Genomic DNA, 27,900 nt, shown 5'->3' with positions numbered 1-27,900 from the left:
ACACAATAGATTTCAGAGTTAGAGCAATCAAAACTGACCATTAAACTATTTTCTAAGACGGCAAAATACTTTTGGGATGATTGAAAGAGAGACAGATGTTTCAGTCCCATGTCAAAGGATGTAGAAAATGATTTGCATTACGTGAAAATTTCCTTGACAACAAACACAATCATACACATATATACACACATAGCCTCTTTCAAATGTTTAAAGTTGATTACTTTTTATGACCATCTCTAACCACAATCTTGTCTGACTTCACAGTGTGAATGAATAGTGCTTGTTTGACATTTGATGAGAATTTTCAAAGACCTGAAGGTTTAGATAGTTCAGTACCACTCTAAGAATAAATATTTTGAAACCCTGGGCATGAGATAACTTGAATCCACTTTTTTGTGCTGAAAGTAGGATTCTGAGAAAATGATCATACACTCATTAATCAAAATTGCCAAGAATGGTCTTTGTATAAGGCTCTCTTTTAAGGAAGGAAAGTATAATATTGTGACTACATCCATCAGTTTGGGATTACATCCCAGCTTGGGAACTTTGGTAATTTTAAGACTGCAGTCAAATTTCAGTTGGATGCTCTGACCCTTTTCTTATTTATAGTAAGAAGATGATAATGTCTACCTCTGAAAGCCAAAGCAACTATTATAAGTGTGTTCTAAAAATTAAAGAAAAATATGATAATTTTGTTTCAACAAAAAGGGAATTTCAACAGAGAAAGAGAATGTATAAAAACACCAAAACCAGAGTTGAACAGTATAATAACTAAAATGGAAACTTCTCTAGAGAGGGCTCAATGGCAGATTTGAAATGAAAGAAGAATCAGTAAACTTGTTATAAAGCAACAGATGGAACTTAAATATACAACAATATGATTTATCTAATCCAAAGAACAGAGAAAAAAATTTAACAAAAGTGAAAACAGCCTCAGAGATCTGTGAGTAAATGTCGTATGTATAATGTGTCAACATACATGCAATGGGAAGCACAAAGGAGAGAAAAGACAGAGAAAGGAGAAAAAAATATTTGAAGAAATATTGGCTCAAACTGTCCAAATTCAATGTAAAACACTTATCTCCAATTCCAAAAAGCATAATGAATTCAAGTAGGATACACACAAAGTGATTCAGATCTAGACATAGTGTAGTCAAACTGGTGAAAGAAAAAGACAAACTCTTGAAAGCAGTAAGAGAAAAAACAACTCATAACACAGTTGAAGGGAAATACAATTAAAGGTTTACAGAAACAAAGGAGGCCAGAAGGTAGTAGAATGACATATTTAAAGTCCCCAAAAGAAAAAAGAATAGTTGGTACCAAGAATTCTATATCTAGAAAAAATTACTCATCAAAAGTAAAAGTTAGGGGCTTCCTGGTGGCGCAGTGGTTGAGAGTCCGCCTGCCGATGCAGGGGACACGGGTTCATGCCCCGGTCCGGGAAGATCCCACGTGCCACGGAGTGGCTGGGCCTGTGAGCCATGGCCGCTGAGCCTGTGCTCCGCAACGGGAGAGGCCACGGCACTGAGAGGCCCGCGTACCGCAAAAAAAAAAAGTAAACATCTACCACTACTAAGAAATGTAGGCCAGGTTTCCAGTGACAAGACCATCCACTTTTGCCTGAGGTGTAATTCCTAGACTGTGTCTCAGGTGCAAGAACAGGTAGCAAAAAATGGAGCGGAAGCCAGTATTTTCATACAGCATTAGTGGCAGAACCAATCAAAAAATCTCTAAGATTCCATATATGTTATGTAAAGCTGTCACAATTCTATTATAAACGATGATTTACAACTGACATCCAAAGAAATATGCTGGAATTTCTGTTGCACACAAATCAATCAACTATATAGCTAATCAGTGAACAACAAATATTAATTAAATGTTCGATGAATCCAGATTGGTGTTTAGACTGTATTTATACACAAAGGCAATTGTGATAGTCCTTTCCCAAGAGTAGCGTAAGTACCTACAATTTTACTTTTCCTAAAATCCAGAGAGACCAGTGAAACACGGGATACTGAAGATAAAACACACAGGTACAAAAGCTGAATATGTCTTGTTAATCATTAGCTACATCTTGCTTTCCACTACTTCCAAAACTAGTACAGTTGCTGTGGACCCCAATATTTTATTACTTCTCTCTCTTCCTTAAATATAGATAGCACTGCTCCAGGCATGCTTATTTATGATGATGTGTCCAGACTTGTGGCATTTCCTAACATTGTGACTCATGACAATCTCGGGACACCTCAAGGAGGAAACATATTGTACAATATATTACAGAGGGCTCCTTACCACATGTTCTTAGCAGGCATTTCTTGGGAATTCTGGAAAAAGTAAGGATAGATGATCTTGAAGTAGATACAAAGAAATCATCAATATGCTATGAAATTGTAGGGCTGCAGGTGACCTTGAGAAGTCAGTTCAAGGCCCTTGAGAATGGTGTTGAGAAGTCAAAAGACACTATGATGTAACCTTTGGCTTCCAAGAGTTAAAAATGTGAGAGATGTTGAAAAAACTAATGCAACTTAAAGTAGAAAGACAGGAATATCAAATACAGGAGTAATATGTGGTGATAAATAATGATAATAACTGCTACAATATCAATAAACAACTAATAGTAGCACAGTGTCCATATAATGGTGGGGGCGGGGTGGAAGGACATAAATCCCGCAATAATCTTCCATTTGCTATAGAAATTACCTGGAAATGTTCTTATGTGGTGAGGTGACCACTCATTTTGGTTGAACCAATGTTGTCCTAAATTTTACACTGAAAAGTCCCACATTCTGGGAAAACCCTTAGTCTGGGGTAAACCAGGACTTTGGTCACCTTGTTAGTGATACCACTGCAACAAACGATTGTAAATTTCCCACTACTAAGATCATCGTATAACCAGGTTCAATGATCCAATCAAGGGAAAGAACCCAAATTTCATTTAGTGTAATTTTTTTTTCCATTTCTCACTTAAATTCTCCGCATTGTACCTAAGCCTTTCTGATGAGTTCTCGGTGGAGAGAGAAATTAAGGAGACAGTGCCCTGCGTGATGTTGCCTCCTATACCTGTATTGGGCCAGAGGTCACTTACTTTTGCTGCAGCCCAATGGATTGTTGATATCCAAATGGCTTGCACTGGGAACACAAGTATCACACTTTGAGCCAGTGACAAATCGTTTACAGAAACACTGGCCAGTGACTGAGTGACAGGTTTCATTCAAGGCTCCTGAGAGATGACAACTGCATGGCTGACATCTGAAAAGACAAATAAACCATCAAAGAGAATAACGTTTCGATTAGTAATTCACAGTATAAGTTACATCTATCAATAACACTGTGGAATAAAATAGTCTGTTTTAGCCAGTGTATTGAAAAGGATTCCTGAGCTAAAAAACACAAAATACAACAAAACAGAAAAAACACCTTTATCAAAATGCCACTCACGATAAAATCTCTATGAAGCCATCTCTTTGTACACTAATTAATGCCAAGAAAGTGTTATATTGCTTTTTTCTATGCCATGATACATCTTATGGTCTATTTTCCATACTAGTTGCTCAATTAAGGACACTGTAAACTTTCCATCCTCACAAAAGCAGTTCTCCTGACAGCTAAAAATTAAGATGAGATACCCATAAAATTATCTCTTCAAGTATCCTTTAAGTTGTGAAATACAAAACTGGGTATGATAATTATTGCTCCCCCTAAAAATCTTGTAATCCTATAGTTTTATAAAGAGTAAAAATTATATAGTTTTCTAAAGACTACGTTTTGCTAAGGAAACGGTTTGAGGAAGATACGTTCAAATACTGTTGATGCTTCAATATATGTTATGTGTCACTTTTTATTTTATGCACTAAACTTATTCACCCAAAATAATTAAAGAATAGAGCATTATTCTGATCTATGAAAAGATACTATTGATATAAATATAATGAAAGAACTTCATTTTGACTTAGATTTCCTGGACCCAACGTTGATTGTAAAAGTCACTGTTTTGGCATTTTGCCATGGTAGAAACGTAAACCTGTTTTCTCAGAGTGAATTATTCAAACACTCACTCCATGTCAATGTCACAGATTAGGATAAGCAATTTGGGCACCATGAAGCCTCAGAGAAGCAAAACAGCACACGTAAGAAGACTACCACCTTTAAACAGAGACCTTCCATAGGGTGCATTTAAAACAAAAGTATGGCTTCCCCTATATTTTCTAATAAAGATGCTGGATGGATAGAGTTACTTCATCTCACTGCGACTTTTATGGTGTGATCTCCTGGGTAATCATTCAAGACCCTTTAAAAAGCCGATAAAAGCTAAGGCTACTAAATAAGCTGCAAATTTGTTTTATGGACTAATATCACCTTGGGAATAAATAAAGTACAGTTTGTCCTGAAACCCACTATATTGTAGTTTGCCCTTTTTATGTCATGATAAAAGGACATGTTTCCCTCCAAACAACTATCCTGTATCCTTTATGTATAGACACTGCAGCAGAACTCCATCTCAAATAGATATTTTGTTTAGGTGTTTAAGGATTAGATCTGAAGAAAATTATGCATGGAAATTAAAATGGAATTACAGCAGCAACAAAATATTTAATTTGCTCCTAACTTCATTATATGCTATTACTTAGAGTATACTGTCGGCTTTTAATGTAATATTGGTAAGCAGAAGCAATAAGAGACAAGCTTCTCTCAATGCATATATATATATCACCGCACCACTCATGAATAAGTGTGTGTCAAGTATTTCAGCTTTTATTACCATTCACTCATGACACAATCACATTTCTTTTACATACAGTACATTTAGAGTAATAGTTTCCAGTGTATAACATAATTCCTTTCTTTGATGGAGATCTATTTTCTTCACGTTAACTGTTACATGCTTAACTCCAAGTCAGCTCTGTCAATATACATGGGATATTAAGTTCCAAATCCAAACGGAATAAACCAGTTCTTAGGAAAGCATGCAGTGTTTTGAGTAACTAAGTGTCACTCTTCCTGATTTCATAGTCTTTTTATCCCAGCCATTGTTATATGCAACTTCTCTGACTTCTTATAATGGCTTGACGTTAGTAAGAGAGATTTTTACCTGGATGAAGTTCATAGGAGACTTTTCTGAATATTATAGTTTGTTTCTAGCCTAAAGGACGCTGGGGATAATTTTGTAATTAAGGTTTAAGTAAAATGATTCCTGTAAATTTCTCAGCCATTCAAATATAATTTTAAACATTTCCAAGACTCTTTAGCAGATAAGCTACAAGTTTGATGTCATTTTATAAGTTATCCTTCCTCAAGAGCATCTCCTAAATGAAATACATTTCACATTTATTAAAACAAAATTATACATAATGAAGGAAAAGACATTTTAAGCTTAGAAAGAGAAACACCAAACTAAGATGAATTGTGATATTGATTTTGTGAGGATAAATGGTTTTTGTAATATTAATATAAAGAAACCTTTATTACACTGATTCTCCTGGTACAGCTAGGGCTTCTCCCGCAATCTGTTTAAAATCTTCATTTTTCATCCTTATGGGAAAACCTCACTTGCTAAATGGATTTCATAAAGAGTAATCTGTCAAGATTTATATAGATAAACAATGTGTGATGTTTATTGACCAGTTCATTATGGTTACCATTACAGTTCTGTTTGGGCCCTTACATAACTTAGTGTTTACTGGATAGAATGGGAAAGAAGGTAATTAGCTTCTGTCTCTTAAATCACAAATCTCATATATTTTCCTTTCCAGAGAGCTTCTTCCAGTTGTGCAAACAGTAAGAGAAAGAGTTATCCTACTTATTACTATTGCGGAAACATCACTATGAATGAAGGGAATGAGTTTCAATAGGGCATCTCATTGTCAGAAACTTCATCACGTGAGGAAGAGCTACCACAATAGGAGGCCCACGGATACGGTCCAGGATATAGATAACTTTACTGACGTTTCTCTTTGGACACCTCTCTTCTGTCTGGAGCCTCAACTCATAGGTAACATCAAATTGAGTTAAAGATATTGACCGACATAGATAACATTCACTGAGGGCTAATTATGGCCCAGGACTGGACTAGGCACCGAGCACATAAAGATGAACAAGACAGAGTTGTCCCTGTCTTCAAGGAGCCCTCAGTCTAGTGAGAAATGAAAAAATGGAGAGAGAATTAATAAAGATGTGTACAGACTCTTTGGGAACACAGAAAAGGACCAACTGCCTACTCTGGTGGAAAAGGATCGGGGCAGGGAAAGGAGTAGTAAGAAGGGATCCTGGAAGAGGATGTTTGGACTGCATACTAAAAGATGAATAGGAGGGCTTCCCTGGTGGCGCAGTGGTTGAGAGTCCGCCTGCCGATGCAGGGGACGCGGGTTCGTGCCCCGGTCCGGGAGGATCCCACATGCCGCGGAGCGGCTGGGCCCGTGAGCCATGGCTGCTGAGCCTGCGCATCCGGAGCCTGTGCTCCGCAGCGGGAGAGGCCACAACGGTGAGAGGCCCGCGTACCGCAAAAAAAAAAAAAAAAAGATGAATAGGAATAAGCCAAGCCAACCAGGGAGGGGAGAAAAGAGACAGATAAGACACAGCAGGAGAGGGTGGGAAATTTTAAGCAATTCAAAAATTTTGGATATAAATTCCAAACAAGAAGGTGGTGACAGATAAAGGTGGACAGGTAAGCAGAGGTAAGATAATGCTAGATTAGGTGCAGTGGTGACAGTGGGAAGGAGCAGGATAGATTTAAGAAATGTTTAGTGTGTGAAATCAGTAGGATGGGGTGGACAAATTGAAAAGAGACGTGAAGAAGGAAATAAGGGCGTGGGGTCACTCCCGGTTTTCTAATTTGCTGATGGGTGGATGACGGGGTCATCATTTAACATAAAGAACGAAGAAGGAAGAGACCTCCAATTGCTGAAGGACTTTAGTCAAGGATTATTAATAATCATTAAGAATAGAAGAGAAAGAGGCTTCAAGGCAAATTGGAGAAATTAGACAAAGAGTTTTCTTCCATCAGTCCCTAGCACAAAGACCAGCAACCAGTAAGTGTTCGATAAATATTGTTGAATAAATGAATGAATAAAGCACTAGAAAAGCTTTAGACTTAGGACACCACAGATAAATCTAAATGTGACACATAGCTTTAATAACAATTTAACTTTTGAGCCCTTTCTGATTGGCATAGCTGTCCCCCTGGCTAACCTCTCCCCAAGGAAGGGGCCACTCTTTAAGGGCTGGCCTTCTATTCTGACTCCCTAAGGCCAGAAGAGTTCTTGGTTCAGTCCTTCTGTGCAGGATCCCATGAGTGCCCTCCAGAGGAGTCTGGTTTTCCCCTGGTTAAGATTCTATTCCATCTCTTCAGTGGACGTGTGGTCTCACTGAGCTTCCCAGTTTCCCTTTCTTCACAGCCAACTAGTAGCACCAGATTCTCTTAGAACCAACGTCCAGAATTATAAGAGAGGGATTTGGGGTTTGGAGATCCTCTGTGTGTGAGCTGAAAGCCGTATCACATGGCTTAATGGAGAGGAAGTGGGTGGTGCTGTCTCATCAAGGAGGGAGGAGTCTGCAGTGTTCAGCCCACCCGCCCTAGTGAAGCCTTCCTACAAGTAAAGGGACTCATAAGAACTGGACCTGGGCAGTGACTCCCTTGCATCCAGACAACAGTGTCATCCGAGTCCAGGGTGGGGACATTCCTGTCATCTGAAGAAGACCTTGCTAAGCACAGTCCTGTATTTGGGCCTCTGCCACTTTCTCCTTTGTTGGCACTCCACCTAATCACAGGGAATGTAGGCCACGTCCAACATGCTAGTCACAAAGACCAGACATTTAAAAGGAAAAGAAATCCCAGAAGACTCACTATATTAACAATAACACACGTTTATGTCTCGAAGCTCTAGGGTTCCTTTCCTTAACCTCCTCATTATATGAACATGATAACTCTGAGGTCCGAAAGCAGAGTCAAATTCTTAAAGTGCTCTCAGGGAGGAGCAAGTACACTAATTCTGCGACCCCAGAGGTAGAAGTAAGATCGGTCAAGAAAGTCACAGGAATGAAATTTTTGCTTAATATGAAGAATAAGATTAGAGTTGTTTGAAATAAAGATGAGTTGTTTCAGAGACAATAAGCTCTTTTCAGTCCCATGTTTTCAGCAGAAGCTGAACGATCAGTTATCCTTAAAGGTGATTTATGTAGAAAAATGTATAGGGTACAGTTTAACCAAAGTTACTTTTAAGCTCCTTTCCCAATCTATAGAGTTATGATTCTACAGTGCTTGGTGGGATTACGTAACTTGCTCAGGGGTCACTGACTCTTGGTTACAGACTCAGCAATCTTTATCTAAAAGGACCAGACTAGTAAATATTTTAGGCTTTGTGGCCAAATGACCTCTGGGGCAACTCAACTCTGCTGTAGTAGTGTGCAAGCAGCCATAGACAGTATGTGAAGATTGAGTATTACTGCGCTCCAATAAAATTTTATTTCCATAGATAGGTGGCAGGCCAGGTCTGGTCCACAGGCCACAGTTTGCTGAACCCTGGTGTAGTAGGTTGAATTATTACCCCCCAACAATGTCAAAGTTCCAATCTCCAGAACTTGTGTTACCTTACTTGGCAAAGGAACTTTGCAGATTTGAGATAAAGAGATTACCCTGTATTATCTGAGTATCTAATGTAATCACAAGAGTCCTTATAGGAGACAGACAAGAAGGTGAGAGTCAGAGAGAGAAGATGTAAGAACATAAGCAGAGATCAGAGAAGACAGAAAACACTACTGTGCTGGCTTTGAAGGTGAAGAAAGGAGCCATGAGCTAAGGAATGGGGGTGGTGTCTGGAACTGGGGAAAGCAAGGAAGTGGGTCGTCTCCTGCTGTCCAAGATAAACATAGGCCTGCTGACACCTTGACTTTAGCCCAATGAAACTTAGGACTTCTGGCTTCCATAACTATAAGATAATAAATTCATGTTGTTTTATGCTGCTAAGTTTGTAGTAAATAATTATCATAGCAGGAATAGGACACGAATAGGCCTGGTCTAGTAGAACAGCCATAACTGGAACCTAAACACCTTGATGCCAACACTGTTATTCCTATTATATCACATTGAATAAATGCTACTAGTTTATAAAAACTGAGATTTCTTAGAGAGCCATACAGAACCTGTATTAAAGGAGAATATATCATCTAGTGGTCACGGTAGATTGCAAAAATGACCACAACTCTTCACCTCTCTGTTTACGCAGGTCCTTTGCAACTAACTGTGCAATTCCTTCCATCAAAAAGTAGAGTCTATTTCTCCACCTCTGAATATGTGCTGGCCTGTGACTTGCTTTGGCTAACAGACTAAGGCAAAAGTAACTTTGTGGCAGTTCCAAGCATAGGTCTCAAGTGTCCGAGCACCTTTCTGCTCTCTTTGGGAACTCATCCACTCCCTCATGAGTGAGCCCTGGCTAGGTGGCTAGCTGATGAGAGGCATGTGGCCCTTTAACCCCATCACCCTAGATAAGAACTAGCTGTCTAACAAAGAGTCATAGAGGAGAATGAATCTGTGAGGAACATTCCCCAGCATTCCACTGTGATACCACCAAAGGACAAGAAAGTTATCTGCTTCCCTTTGAAGTCATTGATCTGGTTCTCAGAAAAAGAGACCGATTGAGATCCCTTGGAAATATGCATGTCAAAAGATGGCCAGACCAAATATTTAACTTAGTGGTGAAATGGAGAACTTGTGCAGTAAAACCAAAAGTAATCTGGTCACAGAAGAATTTTACTTTATGTTTTAGAAGTCTGAGCCTTTTGATTCCCTGGCCAGCCTAGATCCCAATTCCCTACTATCTGAGGGAAATCATAGTTCATTGTGTGTCAGCTGGTCAGTAGAAGACACATAGTGATACTTCTAGCTCCTTAAGGCTAAAAAAAGACAATATACCACTAATGAATGGAAAGAAAAGAAGTCATTATGGAAAAAATCTTTAGGGGATTGTGAGGTTTGGATGGTATGTGAGAAAATGGTGGTGCCCCAGATGAACTGGAACCGTCTTGTGGGCTGAGAGAAAGAGGACTCGTAGTTACAGGTCAACTTGCGGACAGTGCTAGGGAGTGCACTGTGTCAAATACGGGTCTCAACTACCCACTGAGACGAACTGAATGTGGCCCATTTTTGTCTCATTGTTTTTGGTTTAGACAAATATGATATATTTTTATTCATTTTTTTTTGCTTTATTGATTTTTTCAGTGGGCAGACTTATTTTTGCTTCATTGTTTTCAATACTGATTAAATCACGTTTGCCTTATGTGTCCAAGGTAAATGGAGTGATTTTTGCACTTGGATCAGCTTTTTAAAAACACATGTCCTTTTTTGTGATAGGGAGCTTTTGAAGAATGGACTACTTAGATGAAAACAGGCAAATGATTTTGTTACTGTTGTGTTTGGGGCATTTTTTGTCACTGTTGCTGTAGTTTAGGGTCAGGTCCTATTTTATGTTACTTATTTTGCCCTTGGGAGTATTAAAAAAAAGTATACAAAATAAGCCAAGAAAAAAATATAGCAAACACAGCTGTGCACAATAAAGAGAAGATGGAGTAGGGTAAGGGATATGTGTGAACTTCACGGAGGGGTTAAGTAAAATCCCCTGAATATATAAATGGAGAAAGCAGATGAGAAGGTCAATTTATTTTCAAAATCAATGAAGAGATACAATGATACTTGTATCTTCTCCTTGCTTAAAAATAAAATACTTACATTCTTTGTAGAATTCTGGAAATTAATGAAATAAATTTATACTTATAAGTACCTACAAGGTACAGTCAAATGATTTTAGATGATTTTCTTTCTTTTTTTAAAATTTTAACATCTGGGCACAAATAGTTATTTTCCTAACTGCACGTCTGTATACATTTAGACTATGAGTGGATTTTTTCCTTCAGAAAACAAAAATTCCTTATACTAGATGGAATCCCATATGTTGTAGCCATCTTTGCACACATTTTCAAAATAGTCAGTGTTAGTATATATACACAAGAACAACCAGAAGTCAACAAATAGATTTCAATATCATTCAGGAAAGGAATGGAAAACATAAAAAGAATAAAATCCATTTTTATCTCTTCTCAGTGATGAGCAAAAGTATACATTCAAGCAATTCTCATTGTCACATTTTGAAACATCTTTCTCTATGACCTTCTGTGCTAGAGGATTTCTTCTCTATCATCGATGTTAAAGTGAAATGCGACAGTAGAATTCATCAGTGGAATAGAAGGGTCAACTGTAGACAAGGGCATTCCAGATGACTGATTTAACAAGGGACAAATCCTGCTGATTTCTTTGGGTCTTTGTGGTTAAGGAAGGCTTTATTTATTTCAGAGAAGCTGCATTACACGTGGTGGCTCTTGCTTTCAATAGCTCTTTCCAGCAGCAGCGTATGCTAATATCAAGAGCCAACCCTGCCCAATCTGAGAGCATCCTGAGTCGCACGTGGGTGGTGCAGACTTGAATAGTTATTTTAAGATTTATATCCCTTTCACTAAGATGATGACGGCATGAGACTTTTATTTTTTTAATTTTTGGCAGAGGTGAGGAAAGTAATGCAAATGAGAATTTTTTCTGTGTTGGTTATATTAAGAATGGGATGCATGAGAGGCATGCAAATTTAAAACTCAGAGAGACAACTAGCCATAGGCCTAGAGCCCATGATGGAGATCTGAAGATGTGATAATATATTTGAAAGTCATTTACAGGCATGTAGAGGTTGAAATCATAGACGTTGATATGTAAGTTGAAGGGCCAGATTAAAGAGGACTAATCATCAAAAGAAACAGAAAACAAATCAGAGAAGCAGAATCTTGGGAATCAAAGGAAAAGATGATTTTAAGAAAAGTGCAAACAATAAAATAATTAGCACACTGGAAAACCATTAGTCATAAAAAGCAATCCTAAATTAATTTTACTTTCATCTTTCACTGATCCTTTAAATATATCATACGGGGCTAATTCCCCTGTCTGCCACCTGGATATAAAGTGAGTCAACTGTATGGCGTTTCTGGTCTTTCTTAGGTAACAGAAAGTCCTACAGCTATTTTAAGTTGCAACGCATGGGTTCAACAAGAAGAACCAAACTGGAGGCATCAGATTTCCTGGTTTTAAAATATATTACAAAGCTATTGTAATCAAAACGGTATGGTACTGGCATTAAAAACAGACACACAGACGAATGGAACAGAATAGAGAGCCCAGAAACAAATCCATGCGTATCAGTCAACTGATCTTCAAAAAGGGTATCAGGAACACACAATGAGGAAAGGATGGTCTCTTCAATAAATGGTGCTGGCAAAACTAAATATTCACATGCAGAAGAATGAAATTGGACCCTAAATCATCATATACAAAAATCAACTCAAAATGGATTAAAAACTTAAAGTTAATACCAGAGTCTAAAACTACTAGAAGAAAACATAGGGAAAAAGCTTCTTGACATTGGTCTGGGCAATGATTTTGTGGTTATGACACCAAAGCTCAGGCAAAAAAGCAAAAAAAGATGAACTAAAAAGCTTCTGCACAGCAAACGAAGTAACCAACAGAGTGAAAACAGACAGCCTACAGAATGGGAGAAAATATTTGCAAACCATCTATCTGATAGGGGGTTAATATCCAAAATATATAAGAAACTCATACAACTCAATAGCAAAAAAAAACCCTAATTTAAAAAAATGAGCAAAGGATATTTATAGACATTTCTCCAAAGAAGACATGCAAATGGCCAACAGGTACATTAAAAGGTGCTCAACATCATTAATCATCAGGGAAATGCAAATCAAACCACAATGAGATATCACCTCACACCTGTTACAATGGCTATTATCAAAAAGCTAGGTGTTGGTGAGGATGTGGAGAAAAGGGAAGCCCTGTACACTACTGGTGGGAATGTAAGTTGGTACAGTCACTATGGAAAACAGTATGAAAGTTCCTTAAGGAACTAAAAATAGGACTATCATATGATTCCAGCAATCCCACTTCTGGGTATATATCCAAAGGAAATAAAATCAGGATCGTGAAGAGATATCCACACCCCTATGTTCACTACAGCATTATTCACAATAGCCAAGATAGGGAAACAACATAAATGCGCGTAAATGGATAAATGGATAAAGAAAATATGGCGTGTGTGTGTACTTCCTTACTTGACTCAATATAATTATCAGTCACCTAATATGTAAAGATATACAATTGTATTTACATGACACTTGTCATAAGTCTTTTTGCTTTGAACTCACACTTATTCTGGCTTTTTTATGCTATAGAAGCTGCCAGCTTTTCAAACTTTGGCTCTATCTCCTAGACTACAGCCCGCACTCATCCCTTTTATTTTACTGAGTTCTGCTTTCCTAATTTTAACCTTGGCACCTTCTAATAATGTATTTGTTGTTGTGGTGGTGGTGGTGGTGGTGGTGATGATGAGGATGTATTTTATACCTACATTTCTGGCTCTTCCTATTTATTCCTCATCAATTCAGGTTAACATTTCAAGCCAGCTTTTAACCCAGGGAGTCTGATTGCCACGTTAGCCAGTCCAACTGCAGGGTGATAGGTGATAGAACACTACTCGTAAGCAATTCTTGGTCCTGGATTAGATTGGGGTGGGTAGATAAATGAGGGAGAAGCAGAATGGGGTGAAGATCAGCCTGAGTTTACAAACACTGAAGGGGAGGGGAAGCCATGTAATGAAGGGAATCAGGTTTCACTTAAAGCAAGTGAAGTGAAAAACCCAAGACAATGAGACATCTTTTGGTCATTAAGTAGGGGTTTTGGTGACAACACTGGCAAGAATAACAAGGGAGCTCAGTAGAGGGGAAATGGGTAAGTGACTGCTGGCACAAAATGTCATAGATAGGCATGAGTATTCCAAGGACAGCTGAGTGGGGAAGATATTTTTCTCTTGGTAATTAAGTGTTGTCAGAAAGACTATGGAAGAGATAGGAAATCTAAAGACAGAGGCTGCCAGTAGTGAAACAAACCAACCCTGGAGTTCCAACTGGGAAATTTGTGAGATGGTCTTTCAACAAAAAGTATGTAGAGGGGGTGGTGGTAGGTGCAATAACTGGCCCTGATTTTACTATCAAGATCCTGGTAATACTTTTTATTTAACATCTACTGTACCATGTGTTTTCTATACTCATTCAGAGCAATTTCATATTTGTACAGAAGAGTGGTAATGCTCTCAGACTAACCAAGACGATATTCCAATGGTAACAGAAGTGGAGCAGCATGGATTTGAAATATAAGATATGTAATAAGAACATAAAGTTGTTTTAATAAATATTTTAAATATTATATTAAAGTTTTTTAATCAAATTGAATTTTAGTAGAAAGCCAAATGAACTAGCTTGAGTTCTTTTTCAATAATTTACCCCGTCACACTGTCCACACTCTAAGCAGGCTGTTAATGAAGAGTGTAACAGCCAAAAGGCAGGCAGCAGGTGACGATGAGTTGAAAAAATCATCTCAAACCCTTGAGCACTTAGCCTTTATATTTATAAACACACACAGACACATATTGAGAAACAGATTTGGTTGGTGTGTGCAGACACAACACTAGTTTCTTGGGGATAGGAACGTCAAAGAATTCATGGATACAGTCCCAATCCTAGACAGATTTATTACCTGACCAGACCAAGAAAACACACATGGAATTGGCATTCCAGCACACCTTCAAAAGTACAGCAATGAACACATCTGCATGAAAGCAAATGCCCACAGATACACAGGAAGTAAGAAGTAGAACATTAAAGACAGTGTAACTTTGAAAAGTGGTTAATTTACTTTCAGAAGGTACTTTACACACTGGGGAAAAAAAATCTTATCACTGAATTCAAAGATATGTTTCTCATCTGCCAGTCTTTAAACCTAAATTAGAAAGGCAAAAGGAACATAAATGAATGCAGTAATAAATTCAGGGTCCATGTAGAGCAAAGTATATACACACACATGATACCTATCTCAGCCTGTGTATGTGCTTGTGTATTTACTTTTATGGATATTTCTTTACCTGTCTTTCTCCACAACCAAATTTTGAGTTCTTTACAGAAAAAGGATTTTATCCTATTAAATATTCCCAGGCCCTAATACTGGACACATTTATCAATGTACAGCAACCCATACATTGGAACTCTAGGAGATATGCAAAGATTACTATTATGTTTAATAAATACAGACATCAATGCATAAAAGAATATATCCACAGACTAAGGGGGACAGAAAATACTCCTTTTTACAGAAGATACTGCCAAAAAATCACTGTTAGTTAAAAAAAAAAAAAGTAATTACAAATATAATTTAGTAAAAACATTTAATTATTAATTCTTATAAACACTTACCTTCCAGCTAGAGGATCAAATCCAAAGTAAAGGTCTTTACAATGGTCACAACTTTGCCCGGCAATGGAATCATCTTGGCAAACACACTGACCAGTCCAGCTATTACAGATGTGATTAACTGCACCAGTCTTGTGGCATGAACATGGCAGGCAGCCAGTGGCATTGCCTGGAGAAATATAAAAACCTGGAAATGAAGCAATGAAAAGTTTTTATTATACTTTCTACCCAGTCTTTTCTTTAAAAAATAACATTTTGATTACACTGAAAAACAGAACGCTCTAACACGGCACTATCTAAGTCCCTGTACAAACGTGGCTGTAGCCGTTCTTTATCAGTATGTCAATTATGGCCAAAGAAAAGCTGAGTAAATAATTGACATTGTAACTGGGTGTCTTCCTGGCACCTACGATTCAGTGTATGTAAAACCTATTTCATGATCTTTCCACTAAAGACTGGTCCCTCCTCTAATCATCTCTGTTTCAGCAAATATCACCACCATCTATTGCTTCAGCTGGAACTCTGAGACATCTTTGGTAGGATAGCCTGATAAAATACAGAATGCCCAGTTAAATTTGAATTTCTGATAACCAATGATTATTTTAGTAAAATTATGTCCCATGTGATATTTGCTCGTATTAAAAAATTATCATTTGAAATTCAAATTTAATTGAGCATCCTATATTTTGCTAAAACTGGCAACTCTTGAGTCCTTCACTTCCCTGTGCCCCTACATATAGCAAATTACCAAGTCCTATGAATACTGCCTTCTAAGAATCTTAAATCTTCTACTCTCCATCCCCACTGCCACCTCCCTGGTTAAAGTCACTACCAAGTTTTCTATAGTTAACACTATGTACCAGAGGCTATGATAAAAGCTTTATATTCACTGTCTCATTTAGTTCTCACTGTTAGCAATGTTAATAATTCAGGCATTATTATGTCTATTGCATAAATTAGACAACTGAAAGTTAGGAAGGTTAACAAACTTTCCTAAAATGATAGAGTTGACAAATAGCAGATTCAAACCCAGGCATCTCAACCACAGAGGCTGTCTCACCCCCTAGCATCCCTCTTGTCCTCCTCCAATCTATTCTTCATAGTGTAGCTGGAACCATCTTTTTCAGAGTGTATATTGAACACCTCATTCCTCTGTTTAAAATTACTTCATAACTTCCTATTCCCTTTAGGAAAAAAATAAATCCTAGCACAGCTTCCAACCCTCCAGTAAGGTCCTGCCTATCTCCCTAGCTTCATTTTACAGCTCATCCCATCTGCCCCAGTCATACTTCATTCTGTTCTTGATGCCTAAATGCTTTTCATGGGCAGTTCTGTCTGCTAAAATGATGTGGACCCACCTTTTCTGCTTAGCTCACTCTATGCATATCAGGTCTTGTGACTCTTCCTCCAGTAACCTATTCTGGGCTAGTTCAGGTATGCCTGTTAGTTTCACAGCATTCTATTTCCTATAGAGTGCTGAGGAAAATTACAATTATTCTCAGTTCCACCAGACTGTAACCACCCTGAAGGCAGGAACCTCATCTGATTAATTCATCATTGTCTACCCAGCATCCAATACAGTGCTTGCCACAAAGGAGGCACTCGAACACTGGAATTCACGAAACTGCACCAAATTATGAGGTAGGCATTGATCCCAACAAGTACTATATTTAAAAAAACAAAAACAGAATTTAGATTAATTATAAAATCTGTATTTTTTCTTATAGAAAAAGAAGGGAAATAAAATATGATTCAAAAATATCTTCCAGTGACTTAAAATTTCTTGGACCCAGAAGGTGGAAATCAACAGTTATAAAATTAGAAACGCATTGGACATTTGGATGATGAAGCAGTCATATGAGGGAGAAATGGTTCTGGGTGTTGTGTGATATGTGTGTTTGTGCATGTACGTGTATATACACATACATACGCATATTCACATATATACACACACAAGTGTGTGCATAATGTTACAAGGAATTTTCTTGAAATAATGAATGAAGCTCTGGCGAATGAAAATAAGTTGTACAGTTGTCAGGATCACTAACTTACATTTATAAAATATCAGTGATATGAAAGAGAGAAAAAGCGTGAGCACACAGGGAAGCACTCTGTGGTATCTATTCTTTAGGGGAAAAACCAAAAGTAATTGGAACACTGTAAAATTCATTTGAGGCTTTAGTTGAGAACAAGCCATTCTTTTACAGCTACCAACAATTAATTTGTTATTCTTCTCCTAGGCCCTGCATATTCTCTCTTAAAAAGTTTCAGGAGGAGTAAAATAGAAAAGAAAGAAGCTCAAAATCTGTGCCATTCAATTGGAGAGAAATAAGACTATCATTTTTGATAGTAATTTGCAACGAGATTCTGCCCTTTGCTTCTTTGCATTCACCAACAGCAATTTGCTTTATATGTGTTGCCAGAAATAGAGTATGGCCCTGACAGTTATTACATAGTTTCCTATCTGACTCACCATGTGATCAAAATCACAAACGTAGAAGGCTTCTATTTTAGACTCAAGACCACTGTGGCTGGGATTCTATGTATTTTCCCTTGTGTGAAGGTACCTAGGTCCTTAAGGTTCATGATGATGGCATCATTCATGTACTAACAGCTCTCCAATTTGGATAAATTCCCCATCAGCACAGATACTTAGAAGTAGAATTAATCTGGACTTTTTGCAATAGGTTCAAGCCACAGAGAAATCTAGGATAGCTAGGAAGGATTTTTACAAAAAAATGATTTGTTAGATGAATCTGTAAAGACCAGGAGTGTAGATTTTGGTGCAGAAGATTGGGTTGCCCAAGTTTTGGAGACTAAAGAAGGGCACAGAAAAATCAGAGGTATCAGCAGAGAAGAACAAGAAAGGTATTAAGGCAGCCAGGGAGGCTGCAGCCTGGAGGTTAGGGCTTCAAGGAAAAGACTACATAGGAGTTTGTCTTAGGGTTAATTCCCCTCCTCCTCTCAGCAGCATGATTATAAAGGTTAATCCCACCAGTATTTCAGCTGTCCTATTTTTAAGCAGTTCTGATTAGGATGACTCAGGTACTTTCCTGCTCAGTGATTACTTCCTGCCTTACCTGAATGTGCCTTATTCTAGACCATTACCTCTCCTTTTATGACTCCTAACTACAGAAGTAGTTCTGTAGTTAGAACTTCCCTCCCACTTAAACTTCAGCTCCTGAGTGTAGCTTAAAGACAACTGACCTTAATTTCTTTCTTTTTTTTTTCTTTTTAAACTCAATAGATTTCTGATCTCCCTCCATTAGGTCCACTTCATCTTCCCCAAGTACGTGTCTGCATCATTTTAACTGGTCTTTTGGAGATTTCTTTCCATGGGTGATTTTGTACCACAGTTTAAAGCACGGTCATTAGGACAAAGGTATTACCTTCCATTATCAGGGCTGAGAGCTCACACCCCCAAATCAGCCCACTAAAGTTTCTTCTTTTCTCCAGTTTTCTTTCTAACTCCAGTCCCAGACCAGACAAGTCTCATGTGGGAAACAATGTGTTATACAGCTAACGCAGAAAGTCACCCATATCATAAAAGAGTATTGCTTTATCCAGGAGAAGGCTTACAGCATCCCTAGAGTTCAAAGTTATTAGCCAGGCAGCTGGTATCCTCTCCTGTAGTGGCTATTTGCACAGCAGAGTACCTGCCCTGGGCATAAAAGAAGAGCCCATTTCCTAGCAATGTCCCTCCTGAGGACCGTGAACAACTAGGCTTTGCTAAGGTCTGGAAATGGGAGAGAGAAAACAAGTTTAACCTCTAGGCCTTATTCAGAAAAGGAGGGCAGAGCTGAGGCTAAGCTCTAATTATGAGCCATTTAGAAGAAACAATTCTCATCTTCAACCAGAGAATGGACACCATGTTAAGAGAAAAGTCTAGGGAGGAATTTGTGGCTCACCTACCCCAGGCAACAAAAGACCATTTGAGAAATGGTTTTGCAAGTCAATCTTTTCAAAATGAAGTGTAGGAGATGATGCTAATTTTCAAATTAAAATAACAATTTTCCTCCGTTTGATGGTTTTGTATAAAAATCATGCTAAAATTATTATTCATAGATTTGACCAAATGTTAACAAATGCTAAATAAATATGATTATTCATCTCAAGCTATCATTTCTCTTTAAACATTTGAAAAACTCATTTTCGACTAGTTTAGATGTATTTTAAATGCCCTCCTCCTCCTATTGCTTCTTCCTGGACTGCTTCCCCTGTTTGAATACCTTGCCGAATCCTATTTGCTTTTAAAACCCAGCTCAGGAAACACTACTAGGTTCTTTATGTCTCCCAGCCTTCAAGAATTAATCAGTCCCTTGATTTTACTCCTTCTCTATCTTATGCATTTCTAATATTGCACTTATCACAAATATGTTATGATCTGCACATGAGTCAGTTTCCCCTACTAAACTGTAATGCCTTAATATATTTCTGGTTGTATATCTTACAGCAGCACAGGCTCTGGTGTGTAGTAATTTATTCAATAGACGTTAATTGAAAAAAATGGATATATGAAGGAAATGGATAGATGGGTGAAAGGATGGATGAGTAGATGGATGGGAGGATATCTGTTACTCTTTACAATTATCAGATGATATCTCTAATACTGAAAAGAAAATGGTAAACATAAATCTGTGAGTCATGAGAGTGGTTAGAAGAGGTAGGGTATCAGGGAGGATTAGTAGGAAATGTATATGGATAAGCACGATAAATTCAAAATGTAATCCTTGCCAGATCAACGGATGGAACAGGGCTTCAGAAAGAAAATATCACTCCAAAAATATGTCTCCAGTTCGTAGAATGAAGGATAGAATAAGATGCTTATATAAGGGAAATTATTCTTTCGGACTTTCTGTTTTATAAAAAACCTGGTTTTCCTATTTGAGTATCCATGAGAAGCCTTCATAAGTATATTCTCTAAGAATCAAATCCAATAACAACAATGAATATAAAGAAGCAGCGCTCTGATTATGTCTTAGAGATTACAGTGCACAGATACACATGTATATTCATAATCCACAGCAAAACTTTTTCCTTGCTCTCACTTTTCTCAGTCTCAATATTTTTCAGATGCATGCTCTAAAGTCTCTGTCCTATGCCATGGCAAACATCTCAGACACTTCTCTAACTTTGTCCGTGGAGTAAGCCCACTCCTAGGCCTCTCGGTCGGCTCTCCATTACTTGATCACTGTAGCTGCTCACAGCTCTGTTCATTTTTATTTTGTAACTATTATTCAGATTCAGCACAACAAATGAAATATCCCAGGACCTGAAGCAGTAGCGAGAAACATGGGTTGAGATGAGTTTGAGCACTGGGGGGAGGTTACAGACACTTGTAAGAGTCTCTATTTCAACCCACCCTCAAATATTTGTTAAGTGAATGTTTATAACAAATAAAGAGGGATTCAGAATGAGAGTTTCACTCTTTCAGAGTGCAGATTCTGGGGTCAGATGGACTTGGATTTGTAAATGGTTCTTCTACTTAATGAGACTGCATTTCCCCTAAGGAAATAATACTGGTCCTTCCATCGTAGAAATAATGTGCATATTAAATGGAATTTTTTTAGATAAAACACTATTCCAGGGTCTGGCATACAGTATACACTTGGTAAATATTATCTATTATCATCATTGTAATTTTTACTAGGCAGTTTTCAATGCAAGTGGGATTTTCCTAAAATTTAGATAATGACCTGTCAATATCCTTTTTTTTTTTTTTTCCCCCAGATGTGAGTAGGATTGTGATTCATATTTCCTATGACAAGATTCTTTCCTGGTGGTTTATTAAGGAAAAGGCTCTTACTCTGTGGTCTTTCTGTGAAAAACAGGCTAATCTGGAAAAGCCGTTTCACCGAACACTGGGGCATGTGTCATAATCGGATCTCAATTTTGATGCACTGATTTTTAATGGAGTATCAGCCATCTAATTCCAATTCCATTGGCAGGGTCTTGCATGCAATGCTGGTTGATGAGCTCATTTCTTGACAACTATGATGCACTTCTTAATGAAACAAGATACTTTATTTTCTAATGGTCTGTATGAGTTATAAAAGCAAACCCAAAGTAAATACCAGAGGGAAGCATGAGGAATTGTCCTATTAGCGCGAAACATGTCATGTGAAGCTGTTTTCATTATAAATTAGCCTTTATTTTATTCCAAAGCTGCAGGATCCTCAATAAACCCTCTCTGCCTCTAGTTCTCAAGGACAAGGGTGGGTCACTGGCTGGGGACGCCTTGACACCGTTCCCTGCCTTTCTCCACCCGGCCTCTGATTAACTGCCTGCTGCCAAACGTTATGAGGTCATCCAGTCCTGAAAAAACGAACCGGGAAAACATATTCCGTGCTCTATTTATGAGTGCAGGTATGTGTCCATCCATATATGTACACACACTCCAAATAATTTTAAATTAAAGCATTTTTAAAATACTTAATGGAGGTTAAGCAGCATTCTTAACCTCTTTTCGAGTTATTGAATGGCATATTAAAACCAATGTGGCTCTAATGTACCTTCTAATGTGCACTGCTGCTTTAACAAATTGCCTATAAATTTTCGTTGAATTAAGCCTATTCCTTGTACATTCCTAGTAAGGTTAAGTTAATAATACATGAGGTTTCATTATATGCACCTTCCTTAATAATGCTTTTTACGAAAGTAGGACAAGAGTCCATGTGTACTAGTCTAGGATGGTCAGTGATATTTACAATCACAGATGAAAAAGGCAGTCTGGAGTCCTTGTGCTCGTTCATTCACCACCACTGTCCATACTGCTCCCTCCGCGGCTCGATGCTCGCACACATCGGTGTGGTGTTCCCCGCTGTAGGCTATAATCTAGTTCTCTCAGATGGGTTTAAAGAAGTAGAAAGAAAGCTTCCGATTGCAGCAGTGCCTTTTAATGTGCCCATTGCCAGGCTGGCTACCATGAAGCATCCGTTTATAATAAAGATACTTTAGGATCAAGGTTTCTTTTTTTCAATCTAAGTTTCAAGGGCAGAGACGATAAAACCCAGAAAACAAAATTCAAAGTAGTTTCTGAAGCTAGGACAATGCAGAACAGAAAACAAAAGAAGAAGAAAAAAAAAGAGGTCCACAAACACACTTTGACTTTTCCATAGGCTATGCGTATGTGTACAGAATACCTTGTGCTGTCCAAAAAATGCATCAGGTCCTTAGGCCACTAGTGTCTTTCCTCCCTGCAAGGTAGAATGCCATATCCTCCCTATGTGTAGCTAAAGAAACACTCACAGGCTTGCACTAGGCCCATGCCTAAAAAGAGGAGAAGGGCATTGAGATATTCTTCAGTGTAAGTCATTCATTAGTTCAGGAAATATCTATGGACCCCCCACTATGGTGATGTGCTCCACGCCCTGGTATAGAGCACTGAACAACCTAAGAAAAGCAATGAGACTTGTAGGCTGGAGAGGAACAACCTATGTCTGGAAATGAAGTCATGGAGGTCATGGGCATTACAGATCATGGGGGCCATTAGAGTCCATCAACTTTGCTGTTTCCTTACAATGATGGAGAGCCGGTGCAGGGTACAGTGATATGATCTGACCGAAGTCTGAACACATCACTTTGCCTGCATGTTGGAGAAGGATAAAGAGGAGAAACAGGGAGTTCAGGCAGCTATTGGGAAAGTCCAGGAGAAACGTGACCACGGCTTGGACCAAGATGGGTAAGTGAGGCGGGTGAGAAGTGGTCAAATCCTGGATATATGTGAAACCAACAAGACTGATTTTGATAGAAGAAACAAGAATTATGGGAAAACTCAAGGTTGACCGCAAGGATTTGATCTGAAAAGATTAAACCCAGAAAATACTAGGGTAACATTTTCAGTTAAGCTTGGTTGATTGGACAATTTTTCCCTTCTAAGTCCAAAACATTAAATAAAAAAAAAAAAAAAAAGAACAGAAGAGGAAATTGCCACTCAGGACAGATGTCTACAAGTAAAAGCCAAGCACTTGCAGGGGGACAGGCCAACAATAAGCTAATTGACGCAGGTTTTCGTAACTCTGGGAAAAAAGTGAAACTGAAGGCTTCAGAGATTTCTGAAGGCAGGTGTGACTTTCCCCAAACAGAAGGTTTTCCCTCTCACATTTTGGGAAAAGAAAATGAGTTTTCTCTTTAGAAGTTATGCCAGAGGGGGTCTGTACTCAACAGGTACAGGGATGAAGTGCTACAGTGAACAGGGGGATTATATGAAAGGGTACCTGTGATGGTTAATTTTATGGGTCAACTTGGCTAGATTTGATGTCCAATTGTTCAGTCAAACACTGGTCTAGATGTTGCTATGAAGGTGTTTTATAGATTCTCCCAAAACATAAGAACATTAATCTACAGACAAAATGCCCCACTGAATTACCAGCGAAAGTATTTATCAAAAAAGCATCTCATCATGAAATTTTCTGACATGAGGGATATAGAAATGGTAAAGCTTCTGGAATGTGAAAAAAAAAGAGAAAGAAACAAGAATCTAGTTGGTACTGCTAGAAGATAATGGTGAAATAAATTTATTGAGTGAAAAGGATTCTATATAATGGTACAATTTCAAACCGCTATGAGTATGGAAGAAAGATAATTTCAGGTATTCAAAATTCTAAAAAAAATCACTTTCCTCCCTGTACTCCTTTTCAGAAGCTACTGGAGCATTTGCTCTACCAAATACACAAATAAATCAAGAAAAAAGAACACATAGGACTCAGGAAACAGGGGATCCACCACAGGATATGTGAAGGAAATCTTCAGTACAGCTGCAAAGGTAAGACCTAGGATACAGCATGTGACAGAACTATAGATCAACAGGCTTAAATCAGAACAGGAGGGTCAGGAGTTCAGATCCTCCCATGGACTAGTATATTCAGTGGAAAAAAAATACACATATATATATGTATGTATGTATGTATATACACACAGACATCTCCTATTGGTTCTTTTTCTCTGGAGAACCCTACCTAATACAGATGTCTCTGTTAAAACTCCTGATTATTTCTCATTTCAATTAAACAAACCACTTACTGACTGCATGCAATATACAAGGAATTACATCAATATTGTGGCTATGTAAGCTGCATAATATAATCCTTACTGTCAAGATATCAAAACTGAAAGGAAATAAGACAACTGCACTAGTAAATAAAATACACGGTAACTTTAAATATGATAATTATTTTCATTAACAGTGATGGTCCCCATTCTATATCCTCCTTAAAAGAGAGGACAGTTTGCCGTACACCTTTGGAGAGGAGTTTTGTGTCATCTGTACTTAGGCAAATAGCTACTAAGAAATTATCCTCCTAAAAAAACACTCTACCACATAAATCCCCAAGAGAAAGGGGTCAGGAGACCATGAGAATTGAGTATGATTTTTCTAATAATTTTTAAATTTTTATTTCTATCAAAATTTACATGCAGATAGTTTTTAAAATCAAATAGAACTTAAAGACTCAGAATGTAAAGTGGCAGCCTGCTGCTTCATCCTTCTCCCAGGAACTTCCCTGCCTAGAGCAATCACCTTCAACTCCTATAGATGTTTCTTCTGGCTTTCATTTCTCAATTTCTGAATAACATGCATGTATTGTTATATCTCAACTCTTAAAATTTAGACTACTGTCTTTCTACTATAGAAAATGAATATTTAGCTCTTTCTACCTCCTCCTCAATAATCCCCTTAGTTGGTTAAATCACTTTTCAGAGATTATCTTATTATGACTACATAAATCTATTTCACAGTTATACCCTATAATATGTTTGATTATATTTCCTTTCTTGAAAAATCTGCCTCTGCTTAGTTTTCTAGGAATCTCTTAGATATTTCTAGGAATCAAAACTCTCCAATAGAACCCTATCCAAGCAATATATCAGTTTCTTTTTTCCACCCCTGGTCCTCCTGTTCTGATTTGAGCCCACTGGTCTCTAGTTCCGTGGCATAGCTATATTCTAGGTCAGAATGAAACACTCAATAAATTTTAACCATGTAACGACTCAAAAGCCTATAAGATTTGCTCTATTAATTTTTGCTGGTTTATTTACAAAGTAGGTTATATACATCATGGTTATTTGTGCAGGAAACTGACTACTTACTTTCCAAAATTAGAGATATTAATAAATAGTGAAAAAAAGTCATCTTAGGATATAAAAAATAGTAATGGATTGCAAATTTGGAAGGATAAATCTGAAGCTGAAAGAACGCAGTACGTTGCAGCTGTCAACACTCAATGATCTTCCTGTTTTCTGGAATACTTACCACCTGAAGGAGTGGTCCCTAGAAGCCATGCTTATGTTATGTGATCCTGACACCACTGGCCACAGTGAATTGGCTCAGACATGGCCACCCCGACAAAACTGAGTCAATTAGAATCTCACTCTTGGAATTGTAACCAAGAAGCAGCTAATGTCTCTCTGTATAGCTGCAACTAGAACTGTAAGCAAACTCAGGAGACAGGGGCGGCTATATAACCACGCAGAGAGGAAGAGAGAAGCAGAGTGCCCTTCTGCAGAAAGAGACGGAGGGTGGGAATGAATGAATGAATATATACCAATGAGAGTTTTCTAGTTCCTGAGTCCTGACTGTGCTGCTCCATATAAGGTTTTATGGGACATTCACTGATAATATAGCCTCCATTTATGTTGAAGCTAGTTCAAATTTTTTTCTGATATTTTATCTCAAAGAGAATTAACTAGCCATCATTTCTTTTCTGTCTCTCTGGATTTACTTGTCACACTGACCAATGCCAAGGGAGAGGTTTGGTTCAATTCTACTAAGCTGAATTCCTTGTTATGCAAAACAAGACTTTAGTCCTACCCTTCCCTGGCAGGCAAATCACCCTTTCGAATTTGCATCACCCTCATTTTCACAGGTTCAGATAACTCAGAGCTGATTTTGCTAGACAGGACAACAATTAGTACAGCTGTTAAACAACCGATATTTATATTTATCATAACATCACGATGAATGTATTATAAAGGAAGTATATTGATTTAGTTAAATCATATAAAGTCAAGGAGAAAGTTATGGATAGGGTCCATCTTTCTTCCAACTGGGAAACCTGGAAAGATGGGTACAGTAGGACTAAACAGTAGCCTATTTTATTAATTTAATGGCATTTAAAAATTATTTTAGATGTTTCTATTTGATGCCAGAACATATAGCTCATTTAGTAAAAACACTTGGTCAGCTTTTATTCAGAAAATCAGTTCATCATCTGAATATTTGGCACTGTGTGGATGACCAACTCAGGTTTCTCTTTCTCTAGAATATAAAATGTATTCTTGCTTTTCTTATTTTTTTTTCAGTTGTTAAAAGGGGATTTACTTCAAGTTGAGAAATTAAATAAAAGTCTCAGTTATGAAATGTCTGATTGGCTGGCATTCATCTAAAGGGTCACTCTCAAATACAGCAACACAAATATGCCACATAATCTTAAATAAACTAGTTACATCTCATCAGATAATGATATAAATGCAACAAAGGTGTTGGAGATTAATTTTTTAGAAGTCCTGACAGAGAAGCAAAGAGGAATCACCTGATATGGGATAAAAAGAAAACCTTCGTGTACTGAAAATGTAACACATTTCTCTCTTACCTGGTTGACACTGATTACACCTTCTTCCTTGACGATGCGGCAAACATAGGCACTGGCCACTGATTGGGTCACAAATGGTCCCAGGTAACGTCCCCCAGGGGTCACACTCACACATCTGGCAGCCTTGAGAATTGCCAACGGTCAGATGATACCTGTGAGGCTCACACCGATTACAGCGAAGACCTGTTACTCCTAATTTGCAGAGACACTGTCCTGTTGATTTGTCACACAGCAGAGAGCCATTTACTGTCCCAGTCCTATCACAGTTACAAGGCAGACAGAGGAAGGAGTTGTTTCGCTGTAGGTAGAAGTATCCCTCCAAACATTCACTGCATCGTCTCCCTCCAACATTGGGATTACAGATGCACTGTCCTGTCCGAGCATCACAGACGGTCCCAGACCGGGACCCAGCTACGTTGCAGTCACAGGCCTTACAACCGGTGGTGTCCAGTCCATAAAAGTGTTCTCTGCAGGTATCACACTGAAGTCCTTTGACTTCTTGTTTGCACTCACACTGCCCAGAAAGAGGATTGCAGAGTTTGTTCACTGAGCCGTGGAGGTTACACTGGCAGGGCTCACAGCCATCGTCATTAACACTTTGGAGAAATTTAAATCCAAAATCACAATGATCACATCTAAGCCCTAAAGAGAAAAATGTGTTTAAAAAGGTAAAGATGTGAAAACAACCGCATTCAAGCTTTCAAGATAGCTGTAGTGCAAACAATGCTACTGTCCACATTTAATACAGGCACAATAAAATGTTGAGTGTTTTTTCCACAAGTAATGCCAAAGAGGGCTGATCATATACTCAAAATACAATGGCAATACTTAACTTGCACTCATGTACCACTTTATTTTTGCAATGTGCTCTATACAATTTTATTCATTACTTAATGCAAGGAGAAATGCTTAATGCAAATACTGCTTCTGTTGCACACACTGGAACTCTTTTCCTCTTTAACAAATA

At 38.0% G+C, this 27,900-nt stretch overlaps 1 protein-coding gene across 2 annotated transcripts in view; it reads right to left on the bottom strand.

Annotated features, from left to right (window-relative positions):
* USH2A (usherin) overlaps positions 1–27,900 on the bottom strand; it is a 782,904-nt gene that overhangs the window by 597,836 nt on the left and 157,168 nt on the right. For both annotated transcript variants that reach the window (XM_049708908.1, XM_049708907.1), the window contains 3 exons: positions 26,934–27,575; positions 15,349–15,532; positions 3,089–3,252 (listed from right to left, as the gene is read on the bottom strand). In XM_049708908.1, the coding sequence (XP_049564865.1) occupies positions 3,089–3,252; positions 15,349–15,532; positions 26,934–27,575 (990 nt within the window). The remainder of the gene's footprint in view (positions 1–3,088; positions 3,253–15,348; positions 15,533–26,933; positions 27,576–27,900) is intronic.

Source organism: Orcinus orca, chromosome 1 (genome assembly GCF_937001465.1).
Source record: "Orcinus orca chromosome 1, mOrcOrc1.1, whole genome shotgun sequence".
Taxonomy (NCBI): domain Eukaryota; kingdom Metazoa; phylum Chordata; class Mammalia; order Artiodactyla; family Delphinidae; genus Orcinus; species Orcinus orca.
The sequence above is the reverse complement of the archived record's forward strand: the minus strand, read 5'-3'. Positions and strand labels throughout refer to the sequence as shown.